Source organism: Didymella exigua, assembly GCF_010094145.1.
Source record: "Didymella exigua CBS 183.55 unplaced genomic scaffold M421scaffold_41, whole genome shotgun sequence".
Classification (NCBI taxonomy): Eukaryota; Fungi; Ascomycota; class Dothideomycetes; order Pleosporales; family Didymellaceae; genus Didymella; species Didymella exigua.
This window is the reverse complement of record NW_022984815.1, coordinates 129311-144424: the sequence shown is the minus strand read 5'-3', so window position 1 is coordinate 144424 and position 15114 is coordinate 129311. Positions and strand designations below refer to the sequence as shown.

General features: G+C 52.5%; 6 protein-coding genes across 6 annotated transcripts; 2 read left to right on the top strand and 4 right to left on the bottom strand.

The window, feature by feature from the left end:
• Positions 1–435: 435 nt before the first annotated feature.
• On the bottom strand, positions 436–2180 carry M421DRAFT_403786 (glycoside hydrolase family 105 protein; the record flags this gene model as incomplete). The annotated part of the gene is made up of 2 exons (XM_033590268.1): positions 589–2180; positions 436–540 (listed from the first exon to the last, which is right to left on the bottom strand). Exons 1-2 carry the CDS (start codon positions 1732–1734, stop codon positions 436–438), a joined length of 1251 nt encoding a protein of 416 aa, XP_033444423.1. The 5' UTR covers positions 1735–2180.
• A 562-nt stretch (positions 2181–2742) lies between these two features.
• On the top strand, positions 2743–4866 carry M421DRAFT_425000 (PLC-like phosphodiesterase). The gene is made up of 2 exons (XM_033593941.1): positions 2743–3297; positions 3346–4866. The coding sequence occupies exons 1-2, from the start codon at positions 2854–2856 to the stop codon at positions 4621–4623; spliced, it is 1722 nt and encodes a 573-aa protein (XP_033444422.1). The 5' UTR covers positions 2743–2853; the 3' UTR covers positions 4624–4866.
• Positions 4867–4949: 83 nt separating this feature from the next.
• On the top strand, positions 4950–6942 carry M421DRAFT_95585 (uncharacterized protein; the record flags this gene model as incomplete). Its single annotated transcript, XM_033598319.1, has 5 exons — positions 4950–5052; positions 5198–5400; positions 5435–5475; positions 5706–5841; positions 5872–6942. 5 exons carry the CDS (start codon positions 4950–4952, stop codon positions 6940–6942), a joined length of 1554 nt encoding a protein of 517 aa, XP_033444421.1.
• A 1345-nt stretch (positions 6943–8287) lies between these two features.
• On the bottom strand, positions 8288–10056 carry M421DRAFT_9001 (uncharacterized protein; the record flags this gene model as incomplete). The annotated part of the gene is made up of 2 exons (XM_033597815.1): positions 8288–8559; positions 9843–10056. The coding sequence occupies 2 exons, from the start codon at positions 10054–10056 to the stop codon at positions 8288–8290; spliced, it is 486 nt and encodes a 161-aa protein (XP_033444420.1).
• Positions 10057–10519: 463 nt separating this feature from the next.
• Positions 10520–12400, bottom strand: M421DRAFT_73079 (dihydroxyacetone kinase; the record flags this gene model as incomplete). The annotated part of the gene is made up of 3 exons (XM_033596937.1): positions 10520–11638; positions 11688–11881; positions 11929–12400. 3 exons carry the CDS (start codon positions 12398–12400, stop codon positions 10520–10522), a joined length of 1785 nt encoding a protein of 594 aa, XP_033444419.1.
• A 1226-nt stretch (positions 12401–13626) lies between these two features.
• Positions 13627–14743, bottom strand: M421DRAFT_8999 (chitin synthase export chaperone; the record flags this gene model as incomplete). Its single annotated transcript, XM_033597813.1, has 3 exons — positions 13627–13818; positions 13875–14446; positions 14509–14743. 3 exons carry the CDS (start codon positions 14741–14743, stop codon positions 13627–13629), a joined length of 999 nt encoding a protein of 332 aa, XP_033444418.1.
• Positions 14744–15114: the final 371 nt, after the last annotated feature.

Below are 15114 nucleotides of genomic sequence, written 5' to 3'. Positions count from 1 at the left end.
AGAACCACTTAAGTGATGTAAGGCTGTTGACTAAGTCGTTCGGTCGTACGGCTCATATTTTCTGCTCCAGGGCGGGAATACATCAACTTTTCAGCAAAAGAAGGGCCGTGTGTTGTTGTATTGTTGTGTGTAGGCTTTTGAGGATTGGAGACCTGACTCGTTCAGATGCGGGTTGGAGCTGTCAGTATAGTAGGCCCGATGATCGGCATCCAGCCTCGCCGCCGGATGGACGAGGACTCGTTTATTAATGAAGTCAGCGATTGATATGTCAGTAAGAAGAGTGAGTCGGGCGGGCTACAAGCACAGAGAGAGCTGTTCTTGGAGAATTCGCAGTGGCAGTGCATTACAATTTTAAAATGTCTGGCGAAAAAGACACCATGGTGCTCTGGACAGGTCTAGTGCTCTACGGTTCAAGTCGCTCTGTCCATAGATCGTTCACTTCTTCTCTCCCTCAATGTACAACTCGTACTCGTAGCTGGAGAAGAGGAAAGGAGCGACCCCCTTCAGATCGTTCTCGAATAAAGGCATGCTTGCGTAGTACTAAGTCTGTCAGCGTGCTTTTTAGTACCGGTCATGTTGGATATTTACTTCGAAGGTGCCATTTGAGCTCAGGCTGCCGGTCTGGACGGTCCATTCCCAGACTAAGGCGCCATCGACCTTGCGCTTCTTAGCGAACGTCTCGGTCATAAGTTTGTACCCGTCAAGAGCAGCATCAAGGTATCTCTTGTCCTCAAGGTAGCCATGACGGACTCCTTTGAGCAGACCGTACACGAACATGGCAGACCCAGAGCTCTCAATGTAGTTGCCAGAGCGATTCTCGAGTCCGGGATCCATGATGTTGTACCAGCCCTTATACTTAGGATCTTGAGCCGCGACGATGGCATCAGCAACGGATTGAAGGTATTTGATAAGTCGTACACGGCCCTCATGCTTCTCAGGGAAGTAGTCGAGAGTGTCGACAAGCGCCATGATGTACCACCCTACGGCACGTCCCCATACGTGAGGCGCAGCGCCAGTCTCAGGATCAGCCCAGATGGACTTCTTGCTAACATCGAAGCCATGTACCGGCAGACCGTTAGTGCGCTCGTGGTCGACTGTGGTACCAGCATCGATAAGATCGAACTGCCGGGCGATGTCATCCCAGGCCGTCGAGTTGTCCGGTTGAAATTCGTGTGTCCAGCGTGCGTAGAAGACATCGAGCATGTAAATGCCGTCAAGCCACATCTGATCAATGTATGCCGGATAACGATGATAGAAGCCACCATCTGGAGTACGGAATGAGCGATCGATCTGGTCTTTCAAGCTGTCTGCAGCAATCTTATAGATATTTTCTCCGCCGGTCAGGTTGTACATGTCCAAGAACGTGTGGCCAAAGCGGATGTCGTCGATAGAGTTGCTGTTGTTGTGGAGCAGTATCTCGCCATTCCAAGCAGGGTACAGCACGGTGTCTGCGTGGCGCTTGACATAGTCAAGGTATTTGTCGTCACCCGTCCTGTCGTATGCTAGGAGAACGCCAGATAAATATGCCGAGACTGTGTACGCGAACGTAGGTTCTACGCCGTGCTTGATCTGAGAGTCCGCCATCCACGTCAGGTATCGCGGCTTGCCATTGAAATTTCCAGAATCTATTTTCTCCTCGGGGGATATCTTGAACCAGCCGGTTGGCAGGGTAATCTTTGCTGACGCTACAGCGGCGCTGCCCAGTGCTAAGCTGCCGACAACGAGGATCCTCATGATGTTGATAGATGATAAAGGGGGACAAGGAAGACAAGAATACTTTAGAGCTCGTGTAGAGTTACCTACCTTATATATATACAACTGCTTCTCCTACAGAGGGGGCCTACATTCGTCTCACACTTCAGCTCATCTTGCTGCTGTCGACCACGCTGGCCAAGAGTTTGTCCAGGATACCTTGGTGCTTGCGAATATTTTACAGTCTTGGAAGTTCAGAAAAGGTAAACCATCGTGAGGCTGATCCACATCGTGGAAGCTTCTGACTGGACGCCTTCCAGGTAGCTCCGGAGATTTCTCATCCAAGTATTCACGTCCATGCTGACTTGGTCTGATGTGCAAAGGAGAAGTATGGATTTGTTTTCCGTACGATCTGCACGTTGGATACGCTGGGGGTGTACTGGACGGAAGAACTTCATGGGGTTGCGGGGTGACACCTTGGCGATTGTGGGGGATGCTTAAGAACTGCAATTGATCATCATTCTCGGTCGCTTAGAGAGCTTGAGTAGCGGGTGAGCCGGACAAACTAAAAAGAGGTGTGATAAAAGCTCAAGTTTGAAAGATGTCGCTGTTTCTGCTTCCTTGATCAAAGAAGACAGGGCAGATGTGATGGAGAGCAAGATCTTGGGTAATCTCGTTTCGACGGCATGATGACAATCTCGCAGATACTGCACTCCTTGGACTGGGTCATGATGACTTTGCGCAATTTTGCGACGTGATTGCTGATCTATCCAGATGACGACAGTTGGCCATGTGATGATGCAGGCGGAGGAAGTGGTTCAACACGTTCATCGCGTTTGTGCGCGTTTCGGCTCTTTAGTCAGTGCCGTGAAAGAAACAATCTCAGCTGACTCGTCGATGGCTCGTACCCTCAAAAGGAGCAGGCGGGCGGCGACGACGCATTCGACATCCAAAACATGTTTGATGCCGTCGTTGAGGTCTTATGTTTCGCTGGGTGGGCCGCTACTTCCGTTCCAGCCGGTCGAGGCCAGCCAAGCGCAAGCGCAGCCTTCTCCTGATCTTTGGCGTCATCGCGGACGTCTCCCCGCCATCCCTCCAACCTAACATCATCCTTACGTTCCAATATTCAACACCACAGCCACAGCCTGAGCCACAGGCAAAATGTCAAGCTTGGTTTCTGGAATCTCCAAACTCAATCCCTTCTCTGGATCTTCCAAGGTCGACGATGAAGATAAGGGCGAAGTCATCGATGCCAACACCATCGCTGGCGGAGGCCATGCGTCGCGGGAGTCGCATATCACCAAAGACAAACTTCGCGTCAGCAAAGCGCTGAGGGAGGTTCTGTATAAAGAAAACGTGTTGTCGAAAGGAGAAGCTGGTGTGGATATCGAGCAACCAACGACCGCCTTGAGGGAATTGCTCGACAGACCCCACATCAAAGTACCACCTGAAGTGCTCGACCGCAATCATCCGCTTCCCGAATATTTCATAAGCTCAAGTCACAACACTTATCTGATGGCTCATCAGCTGTACGGGTCTTCTGATGCCTCAGCATATGAGATTGCTTTGCTTACTGGGTCTCGTTGCGTTGAGATCGACGCATGGGTAAGAAGCTTCGAGGTCAGGAACAAGTGACAAGGCTCACTGAGGCAGGACAACGATGACAACCAGGACGAACCAAAAGTTACCCACGGCTACACTCTAGTGTCTAACATCCCTTTCCGGACAGTGTGCGAGACTATTCGCGACGTGGTCGACCGGGAAGTCGCCAACGAGAAGGACGCAGCACCAATCATGATCTCACTGGAGAATCATTGTGGTGCCCATGGCCAGATGCGACTTGCTTGGATCATGCAAGAGGTATTTGGCCAGCGACTACTCAGCAAGGCTGTGCGTGAGAAGGGTCATCTCGAACAAAAAGGCTTAGGCAATCATGTCACTCTGGCCGAGCTCAGGAACAAGATTGTGGTCATTGTTGAATATCACCTGCCAAACGAAGAAGATAGCAGCAGTGACAGCGACAGTTCTGAGGATGAGGAAGCGAGAAAGGCGCATCAACAGTACAACCAACAGAAGCAAGAGTGCCCACAGGGCATCATCGTCCCAGAGCTTGCCGAGCTTGGTGTGTACGCGCAAAGTGTCAAACCAGTCAATAACTCGTGGTTCGAGGCGGGTCTCGAGAATGCACCTCACCATCAGCTCATCAATGTCTCAGAGTCGGGATTGAAGAAGCACCTGCCAGGCAACAGTCACAAGATCGCTCGACATAATGCGCACCATCTTATGCGGGTGTACCCAAAAGGAACCCGCATCTCGTCGAAAAACCTCCCGCCAGTTCCCTTCTGGGGTTTAGGCGCACAGGTTTGTGCCTTAAATTGGCAAACATTCGGCGCCAGCATGCAACTCAACGAAGCTCTATTCGCCGGCTCTGGTGGCTACGTCCTGAAGCCTGCAGCTCTCCGTGCTGACGGCAACGGCAACGTCCTCTCTGGCAGACGGAAGAGACTTCGCCTCCACATTGCCGGTGCAACAGACGTACCTCTGCCTGGCGACCGCGAACATGGCGACATCAAGCCATACGTGACGTGCACGCTCGTGCACCCTAATGACCTAAACAACATGCCCCCCAAGCGCAAGACCGCGGGCTACAAATTGTCTAAGCTGGCACACCTGATGCACAAAGACAGTTCTCCCACAACCGACCCGATATGGAACGAGACCCTTGACTGGGAATACGAAGACAGCGAGCTTGTGTTCCTCCGTCTGCTGATCAAGAGCGATGACAGTTTTGCGCGCAATCCCATCTTTGCTGTCGCGGCTGTGAGACTGATGTATGCCGTGACTGGGTGGAGCTTCATCCGCATGCTTGACTTGTGCGGTCACGAGACGACATGCACGTTGCTCGTGAAGTTCCACTTCGAGGATATTTAGGAGCAGTTGAAGTGGATCAAATACAAGGATCGACGAGGAAATAGCCTCAAACCTTGCAAGCTTGTCAAGTTGCATGAGAAGGTTCGGGGTGACGGAGGTGGTTGGAGAAGCCTGTGTAGCTGAGCAGAACGTATCCCTCGCGCCTTCTACATAGTCAGTCGAATAGTCTTTTGCTGAATATGAAAGACCCGAGGTCGTTGACTTTCGAAATGTTTCGAAAAGGGGTTGACCGTTATCATTGAGAGTGCCGTTCGTGGTGGCGTGCGATACGCATTGGGAAGCGCGTAAGGAGGAGCGGAACTCCGCCAGCTCACTGGCATGTTGTCATGACGATACGACTGCATACTGAGGCCTGCTTGTATGTGCAAAATGCCAACGCGTGGGATCCTGGTGGACGTCCACGTCCAAAGCATATCAAATCAATCTTTGGTATGTCTTATCCAAAGATAGCCCGTTCCTGGCGCCGCACTGCACCAACATACCCACTGTCAGTTGTACAACCAACTAGGACTCTGACAGAGACGCTTGGACATCAAAATGTTGTCATTCGCATTCACGCCGTCTGCTTACGTAGCTCTGCTGCGCGAAGGCGACTACCGGTACCCTATCTCTGTCGACAATGGTGGTGTTTGCGCATCTGACGCTGCTGGCAAGATAGTAGCGCTAGGCTACAAAGCTAGGAATTTCAACGTTAGCGATCGAGTTGCGCCGACTAGTGCGAAGTACCATCAACTTGGAGCTATGACATGCCGAGAGGAATGTCTCGAGTGGCTTTCCGTAGGGTGTTCTCTGCTAAGCAATACGACTACAGAGCATATACGGTCCAACATTCAACGAATCTTCGTGTAAAAGGTACGTGGCGGCGGCATATCTCTAATGATGTTGTGATGTTTAAGTGTGGTCAGTGGTCACGTAATGACGCAGGACGCGAGTAGATTATGTAAGCACGCACAGATCAAGCCGTTTGGACTTTTCGCGCCCTGCCCCTTGTTACCACAAGCAGCGTCAGCATCAAGTCATCTCTTCTGTATTCACTCTCTGGTGAACTCGATGATTGATGAGACTGCTGAACGCCGCCCAAGGATCAACAGCGTTGCGCAGCCTCATCACAGCGACTCCAAGACTGCGAGCCTGTCGTGGCGCGCCCACCAAGCCCAAACTAGCAATGGACTTGTCTACGGAGCATACCGAGCGCGTTCGTATGTCGTTGCTTGCATGGTGAGCGAGTCTGGCTGACGCCTTGTATAGAGAGGCTCGGCGCACCGTGATACACATGCAAACCCGCCGACTTTTATTCAGAAAGAGCACTGGCGATATCAGAGCATGAGAAAAGCTGAGCTCGAAAACAATCCTGATGTCTTCGACCTGAGCAGACGTGATGACTTCACACCTGAACAGAAAGATATCTGGCGCTCAGCCGGTGCTATCCCCGCTTCACGCATCGAAGCTGCATGCCAAGCCTACGCAGGCGGACGACCGCTGTCTACGCCTGTGGTCGATATGCCAATCTTTGAACATCGGGACTTTCCAGGGCTTCAGGTCGTACCCGGAATTTTGCCTCCAGAGACTCAAGTCCTTTTCACGTCCTGCCTGATGCATCGAGACCTTGCGGACCCAAGTCATAAGATCAACCTGCAAGCAGATTTCGATATTCGGTATCCACCAAAACCGACTTCAGAGCCGCTCCGATTCGACAACAGCTTCTTCCTGCGTGACAGATCTGCCGCAGAGGACGTACTAGCGCCGAAGGTCCCAGATAAGCAGAAGCCGCTCAACAACGAGCAATTTTTGTACACAAAGCTACGATGGCTTACTCTTGGTGAACAGTACGATTGGCCGACAAGAAGCTACGCAAAGCATACGACGCCGTTCCCAGGCGACCTATCAAACCTCGTGACGGGCCTGTTTCCACATATCTACCCGGAGTCTGGTGTCGTGCTCGTGTACGGCGCAAAGGACTTCATGCCGGTCCATCGCGACGTCAGCGAGCAATGTCAACGTGCGCTTGCCAGTTTCAGTGTTGGATGCGATGGCATCTTCATCATGGCTAAAGGAGAGGATGACGGGGAAGGAGAAAGCATGCCACGGACTGTCGCAATCAGGGTTCGAAGTGGCGATTGCGTACACCTCACCGGTAACGCAAGATGGGCTTGGCATGCAATGGCGAGGACCATAACAAACACTTGTCCTTCTTTTCTCGCCAAGTGGCCGGTGGGTACTCCCGGTGCGACCGCAGCAGAGGAGAAGGCTTTCAAGAAGTGGAGGGGCTACATGGGTACGAAACGCATCAACGTCAGCTGTCGCCAGGTTTGGGACTGAAAACTTCCAAGCCTACAGCGCCGGGCAATTTCATGCAATACACCATATACGCGTTCTATTATATACACCACACCCACAGAACATATCACACCTGACTGGGACGACACTGCAGTCTTGCTAGCTACACATGTCACCCTCGTTGACCCGGTGTTCTATGTGTACCTCGGTATTGGAGTGAGGCGGGCACCAGTCTTGGTTCTCTTTGATGTTCTGTACGAAGCTTGCAGACGTCGACCTCCTACAGGATTTTCCTCGGACGTAGTGCAATTACCTCAGCCCATACAGACGCCACGCTCTCTTAACTCGATTCAACGATCTGTCTCGTCAATCCCAATAGGAACAGGGCTTCTTTCAACTCGAGCAGATCATCGGTAGCGAGAAACGACATTAGCAGATCTACTCGCTGCACTGCAACGCAGTGTTCTTTCAGGCCCGGTCCCACCGGCTCCGCAGATAATGGCGACAGCAACGACGGCAGGCTGCGAGGTCCGAGATCCGAGTATTGGTCAGTCCAACAACATTGAATTATACTTTGCGCTCACCATCTTGTCCAAACCGCAAGTTCCATATTTTACATTCACGACCAATTACGATAGTAAACAATTAACATCAAGCAATCAAGATTAACATTCACTCAGCATGCATAGGCAGTTGTTGTTGAAGCTTCGATGCCGCAGTTCGCGCTTATTGCCGATCGGAGGACGCTCCGAAGCTACGTAGACTACAAAGGCGTCTATAGCGCAAGTAGGAGCCGGCAACACGTGAGTGTACGGGCACAATTTAGGCTTTCTTGGCCTACTGAAGACTCTTTGATGCGGTAAGCCACCTCTGGATGTCAAACAGTAGGCTCATGGTCGTTGCTATGTTCAGCCTCTGATTGTCAATGACCCACACCTTCCCAGAAACCCCTCCTAACGTGGGATTGGCGGGTGCGATTAACTTTCGATTGCTGGTGCGACATGCCACCACCCTTACACCGAATTCGTCCAGAGATACGTTCTTCTCGGTGGAAAACTATGCGTTTGTCAAGTCGAGTCTCGGGGGTTTGCGCACCGATCATGATCGCCCCCATACCGCCAGTTCGCATATAGGACGGCTCGTTGACCCCGGTCAATACCAGCTGTATCATACCCTCAAGTTGTGGTACACAGCATCTTGAACAGCAAACGTTGGCCCTCCGCCAATTGAGGAACGGACGAGACCATCGAGGGTAAGGTAGCATGACTAGCCTCATTAACGCAAGATCGACCAACTAACGTTCCTTTGATCGCTCAACATTCCATCCTTGAGCTGGAAAACCGATGTATCACCATCAAGATTTAGTGAATCAAGTACGATACTTTCCTCACGACTGTTCTGGGCCTGAACTACCTTGCAGTCGCCTCGCCGCGAGCTCATCCGACTGATTGTCCCTAATCCACTTAGCATAGAAGGACGTCTTCGCTCTCAGCGCTCCAAACTGGTCCTCGTCAGCACCACTCCCATGATGGTATATCAGCACATAGAGTCCGTATGTGACTTCAATGCTCAGCCTTTCGAGAAACAGGTAGCATTTGTCCAGGAGATACGGGTAGTGTCCGCCCTTGTCGAGCAACTGGATTATGGTGATGGTGTCGTCTGTGGTAACTATCAGCCTAGGAAGGGAGCAAGAAAAGGAGATGTCTGACCAACAAAGGTCTACGCTTCGAAGGGATCTAAAAACCGGTCTGCCCGCCCGCCCAAGTCTCGCAGGTGCTCTATCAGACTTTCAATATTGTCTTCAGTTGGTGAGGTTAATTGTGTGTCTGTCATTCTGTGCCTCGAGAAGGCGCTGCATTTGAGGAGATAACTGGTCTTGAGCAGATTCTGCTTGCTACCATAATGTAAGCACGAGATATCAATGAGTCTATCAAAGGGCCATGCCAGGTGCGCATGTCTCTTTACCTTATGAGTTTACCAAGAGTACGGGGTATATAAAGACTGAGACACTGTAAACCTCTACGCAGCAACAAAATCGCAGCTATGGCTGACAGACCAGATTAAACTATGGCTGAGCCCGGGACCAGCAACGATCTGTGAGTCGTTTTGAAAGAAATGGCAAAGAAAGCTGACCCCGAACTTTCAGAGGCGGAAATGAACGCCTTCCTCCGTACGCCCTTCATCTCACTCCGCATCAACCACACTGATAGACCGCACAGATGACATCATCACCATCGTCATAAACCAAGAAGAGAGCAGGTTCGGCATGCTGCGTAAGAGCCCTGAGAATGTGTAACGGTTGTGAGGAGAAGCAGATCACGTGCTGTTGGCGGTGGTCTGGTGCTGCTTCCTCATGTTGTTGAGCACCTCTTATCTCAGCTGCATCACAAACACGTCATGCAAAACAGACCCCGCAGCCAGCCTTCGAAAGGCCAGACACAAGCAGAACAACAGCAAAGAACAACAGAATATACTTATTTCACATTTGCACTTGATACCGCAACAGAATGTGTACCTGTGGAGAATTGACGACAAGTACGGAGTGTGGTACTGGGAGGAGGATACCAACGCTCCCTATGGGGGCGCTAAACTGGAGGTCTACGCCACGTACGCTTCTTAGGAGTGATCAGAAGATGTTTCGAACCCTAAGGGAGGATGTTGAGGAGTTTGCTACGTGGCTGAGGAACCACCAGAGAGAGGGACGCATGGGCCAACTTGACGCTTAATTCATCATATCTTATGCCCCGGTAATCTGCGTGATCATATGGGTAAAGTAGCGCGTTATAGAGAGTAGTGCTAAAATGGAGAACGATTGATTGTGATGACATGCACACGCGCGAGTCGCGACACAGCAAACCTCAACCCAAAACCACACATCTCCCACCAAACCAACTGCAATCCCACAAACCTAACCCTAGAGCCATATCCCAACATCAGCAAACCTGTAGCCTTATTCGCCGCGATGATCCGCGTAGCCGCCCTCGCAACCGCACTCCTCAGCCCCCAGAACCCATACTGGACCTGATCCGCACGAACAATGGGCTCCATGCCACTCCCCGGCCACTCGTAGAACAGCGTATAATCGCCCAGGAATATCAAGTTATCAACGATCGGAGTGCGGAGCTTCATCTTCAGCCACTGAAGGGCGGCGGTCATGCGGCGCAAGGCGCGCTACTCTGCGTCTCGGATGAGGACGGAGGCGTTCTCTGCGATGCTCTATGAGTGGTGGTGCGATGGGAATCGGAATTGGAATGAGGGCTTACGGATCCAGGTTTGGATTGTGTCTTCGGCGAGGTTCTTATCTGCGTCGGTTACGAGGTGGCGGAGGTGCATGGCTAGTAACAAGGGCGCAGGGTCGGTAGATCTGGAGGGCTGTGTATTGCTCATGTTTTTGTGGGGTTCAGTTAGTGATGGTATCCTGTGGGGATGCGCGAGTATATGTAGATGGTTCTGCTTGTCGAGCTGTCACACGCTGAATTGGACACAGGCGCATGGGAATCCCACAAGCGATGGCCATTACACGCGCACATATGCTTTGCTTGCACAGGCACAATTCTTAACGTTACTTCAATAAACTTAAATGTGTAATTACGTATCTTCTTCTCCATAGACACTCTCCTTAGGCACCCTTGAAACCCTCCGCCAATCCCTTCAGCCATACACCTGCTGCGTACGCCCCCGGATCCGGGATCTTGCTCCTATCCTCGCCCATCCCATCACCGATATAAGTTGCGCGGCCGAACTTCGCTTTCATCGTCGCAGTATCCTGAGCCTTCTGCTGCGCAACCTCGACACTCTTCGCCAGATCTTTTGTCTTCGCCAGCGTCTCGATGAACGGAATCAGCACGTCCATCACGGTCCTATCGCCCTCTCTTGCACTAGTGTAGTTCTTCAGATTCTCCAGCGCCACCGATGCTGCCTTAGACACTGTCTCTATGGAGAGAGGCGCGTTGGATTGCAGTGTTGCGGTCGAGAGTGCATTGGTGAAGGCTGTGACGAGGATGGAGAGGATGGCGCCGAGGGAGCCGCCGACGTCTTCGACGTTCTCGCCTACGCTTTCAAGGAGAGCGAGCACGGCGGGAGGGTCCTTTTCGATAGAGGAGAGGTTTGCAAGGATATTCTTGCATACACCGGCTACAGCCTCACCGCAGTCGCCGTCGCCCATTTGCAAGTCATATTGTGTGATCTTGGGTTCTGCGGCGAGCGCATCATTACATGCTTTCCGAAGCGCTGGGATGAGAGAGGCAGGTGTTTCAGGGCCCTTGTCACGGCCGCTTTGACTCTCGTATGCGGCGTTGGCCTTGTTGCGAAGTTCCTCTGTTTCTTTGCTGTAGTTTGTGGGACGGTAGCCGTTCTTGGGCCATGCCGGGGCATTGGTGGGTGCATCGAGGAGCTCGATGACCTCTTCATCGCTCAACTCCATGCCCTTGGCCATGCCCGACATGTTGCCGAGGGTGATAGAGAAGCCTTGGCCGTTAAGGGAGGTCTCGAGAACGCCGGCGTAGATCCGGACGGGCTTGAGGTTGTAGTCTTTTTCGAGCACTTGCAGGGCAATGTTGACCATAGCGTCGAACTCGAGGTTTGACAGTCCACCGAAATTGTTGACGAGCATGACGATCGAGTCAGACGGCGAGAAAGGTACGAAAGCGCGGTCGGTATCTTTGGGATCGAGGAGGTACGTCAGCATCTCCTTGATGATGTCTTCCGGTGCAGGCATAGGAGATACTGTTCGGAGGCCCTGAATCAGTTAGTCACCGCATCGCTGTGTTTTTGCTGAAGTATCGTACCGGCTCGTTGTGAATACCCATACCAACAACATATGAATCATCTGGGACCGATTCAAACGCTTCTCGGCCGGGCACGTGGCAGTGGTCCAGACTTGCACCGATGGTCACCAACTGTCCGTTGCCCAGCTCACCAATCTTTCGTACTCGCTGGAAGCCCCACCCCTTTTGACTTGCCGCACCAGACAACTTGATGACTGAAATCATCAGCAAACATAGAGTTGTGCGTAATTTGACCACTCACCGAGCAGATTACCCGCCAGTCCTCTTCTCCCAACCTTTCCGCTCTTCTCTCGCCCCAGAGCCGCATCCTCAGCCATACAAATGACATCAACCTTGTACCCCAACGCCTGACCCTTCTCCCTTGCTAGGCCGAAGTGCAGCATATCGCCAGTGTAGTTCGTGATACATAGAATAACCCCCTCGCTCGAGGGAACGTTCCTGATACCCGCCATAATCTGCTTGGTGCTCGGCGATGCAAAGATGTCGCCGCAGACAGCGGCAGACAGCATACCATCGCCAACGAAGCCAGACCAAGCGGGCTCGTGACCGGAACCACCTCCGGAAATGATGGTAACCTGGTCCGGAGGATGTGCGGTGTTGTAGACGACGCGATTTGTCACGTCCAGGCCCATGAAGGAATTGCGTTTGACGAGGGAGTGGAGCATGTGGACGACCACGCCCTCAGGGTTGGGAAAGAAGTGCTTCCTCGACATGGCTGCAGTAAGAGATGGAGGGAGAATTGATTGCTTCCGATTAATTCCAATATCTGTTCCGTTCAATGCTGGGCTCTGGCTTTGCAACGATACAATCCGATGTCACGTGTGGTGCCTTAGAGCCGTCAGTAACCTGCTTGCTAATGTTCGCCTGCAACCGCAACATGTACAGAGCTGGATTGACTCACTAGGTACACCAACTCCTCGATCGATTCTACAACAAATCCAGCACGAGGTATCAGAAGATCGAAAGCCCGCAAGGAATATCAGACCTAGCATTCGCGGCTGAAAGGCCGTGTCTATATATCCCGCGCAGATTTACCCAGCTCGCGAACCCCGCTTGTCACCCCTCATCGAGCTCCGGCGCGCCATCAGCCACGCGCCATTGAGCAGGTCGCCCGGTCTTGCTTAGCACGCGTAAAACATGCCCGTCACGACGTCAAAAGGTAAGCCGACGACATGAGGCTCTTTACTGGGCTCAGGAGTACTGCATGAGGACAAGGCGCGCGGAAGATGTGAGCGCGTTGCTGTGTGTTTGCGCCGGCGTTACCTGATGCGGAAGTTCCGGTGGCTGATGCCGGTTCTTTGGTTTGGAGCTTGGGCTCGAGGCTCGCTCCGGCGCCGGGTCCGATCCAGCGACGCGCTGTAAGCTTGGCAAGAGAGAGAGACATGTGTACCTGTGGCCTCCGCGATTTCTGCTCGGACACTGTCGAAGGAGTGGGCCCGTGGGTTGGCAGGCATGGTTTAGCTCGCCAATGCTGGTTTGTTTGACGAGGAAGAGCGAGCGCCCGTCTCGAGGCACACAAAGTGCAAGGCTGATGCCAAGACTTCCACAATAAAGCGTCATAGAAGATTGCATCTGCGGCACTTGACCGTTTGTTTGAGAAGCTTTGGTCCGCATTCGAGGCGAGTGTGCACAAGAGATGTGGAAGCTGCGTCACCGCAGCGATCTGAATACTATACTATGTAAGGCTATGGTAGTCGTCAAGATGGTCGTAATACTCCACGATACACGCTTCGGGCGCCAGGTGTATCAGTTGCTCCTTCTTGAGCCAGTATCTCCTAGACTGGACGATCTTGTCCAAAGATCCTCCTCTTGCTACAAAATTACGAGTGTAATACTTGGGCTCAAATGCGCCGCCAACGCCATGTCATGCTGATGAGTCGTTTATACAAGAAAGGGAGCTTGTTTGAAAGGTAAATGCGACAGAAACGGTCATTACCGCTTAGTGACGGTCTAGATTAGAGTATTGCGAGTGTCGCGGGTACGGTTGCTGGTACACCGACGATGCGTACTCTGACTCCTGGTAGACGGTGCCACGCTTGTCCTCCTCTGGCAAGAGCTCCTTGACTTCCCAGTTGTGCTGCTTGACACCAACCGAGAACTCGAGATCTTCGCGAGTGATGGAGTCCCAGTACTATTTTTTGGACACGTTAGTGGGTAAACGCTTTAGGTAGTGTGGGGATCACAAACCTTGTAGACCATCATGACTGCAAGCAGGTTGCAGATAGTTGCAAAGAACAGGCCGTCGAGGTAGTGCTGGATACCGTCGCAGATAACGTCGCCAAAGACGTACAAGATGACCTGTCCAATGACAAAGAAGAAGACGCCGAAGATGATGTCGCCCAGCGGCCAGCGGTCCTCCAACGTGCCCATGACCAGGATGATCTGGCTGACGAGGTAGATGAAGAGGAAGATGGCGTTGACAAGGTAGGTGACAACGAAGACGCCGATGGGGTTCTTAGCATCCAGACCGGCCCAGTTCTTGAAGGTGAGTAGGGAAATGGCGCCGCCAATAATGAACATGCCGAGGGAGGTCAGTCGAAGCAACCAAACTGACAGAGTTGTCCCATCCTCGTACAGCTGGAAACCGACGAATCCGTTGATCAGCAGGCTGGTGCAGAGCGCAGAGACAAGCCCATTCTGGGCGGCGGCGAAGTATGGGTACGCAGCAGAGCCGGGTGCAGCGACGCCGGCATCGAGTATGAGCGAAACAATGGTGAGGAGGAAGTAGATGTAGAAGAACGAGGTGATCTCTTTACGACCTGCACGTGCATGTTAGTACTTTCGCATGTTCTATAAAACATGGTTGAGTGGCGCAACATACCAACAGCAGTGAACTTGGAACGGACATGTATTATCATGACCACTGTCATTATCAGGGCCAGGATGTGCATGAAGTCGTTCGCCGCCTGGAAGATGAGAGTGTTCGCAATCTCAATCGTTCGTGCATAGCATTTCGTCTGAATTCCAGCGCCGCCATTGATTTCTTGGTGCCCAACGAGGGCGCACAGAGGTATCGACGCCTTTGCGCATAGTGTTGTAAAATCGCCGAACCCCATTGTCGAGCGTTGTAGGAGGTGTGGTGCCGCTTTGGGTGCGATGTTCTCTGGCGACGAGGCTGTGTATTGCGGCACGGAACAGCGAGAGCCGGGGAGGTGCGACAGTGAAGGGACGCTTCGTGGGTCGCAGTGAGAGTCGTGCAAAAGCGAGTGTTGATAGTGAATGTACGCGTAGGGAACGCAGCAGGGAAGGAGCGCGTGGGGTGCGTGGGTCGGTCCTATCGCTGTGGAGAGAGATGGTTGTCAGGGAGTCGCAGATACCAGGAGCGACAGGCGACAGGCGACAAGGGAGCGCGCACGAGCCACGCGCGAATCGAACCCTGCAGGCCCCAATTTTCTCCGGTCTCGCTTTCCGGCTGCTCGAGCCCTCA

Bases quoted from the DNA above. Each gene is read 5' to 3' on its own strand.
- M421DRAFT_425000 (XM_033593941.1), top strand. From the start codon at position 2,854: ATGTCAAGCTTGGTTTCTGGAATCTCCAAACTCAATCCCTTCTCTGGA. The intron at 3,298-3,345 runs GTAAGAAGCTTC...TCACTGAGGCAG, and splicing joins GCGTTGAGATCGACGCATGG to GACAACGATGACAACCAGGA.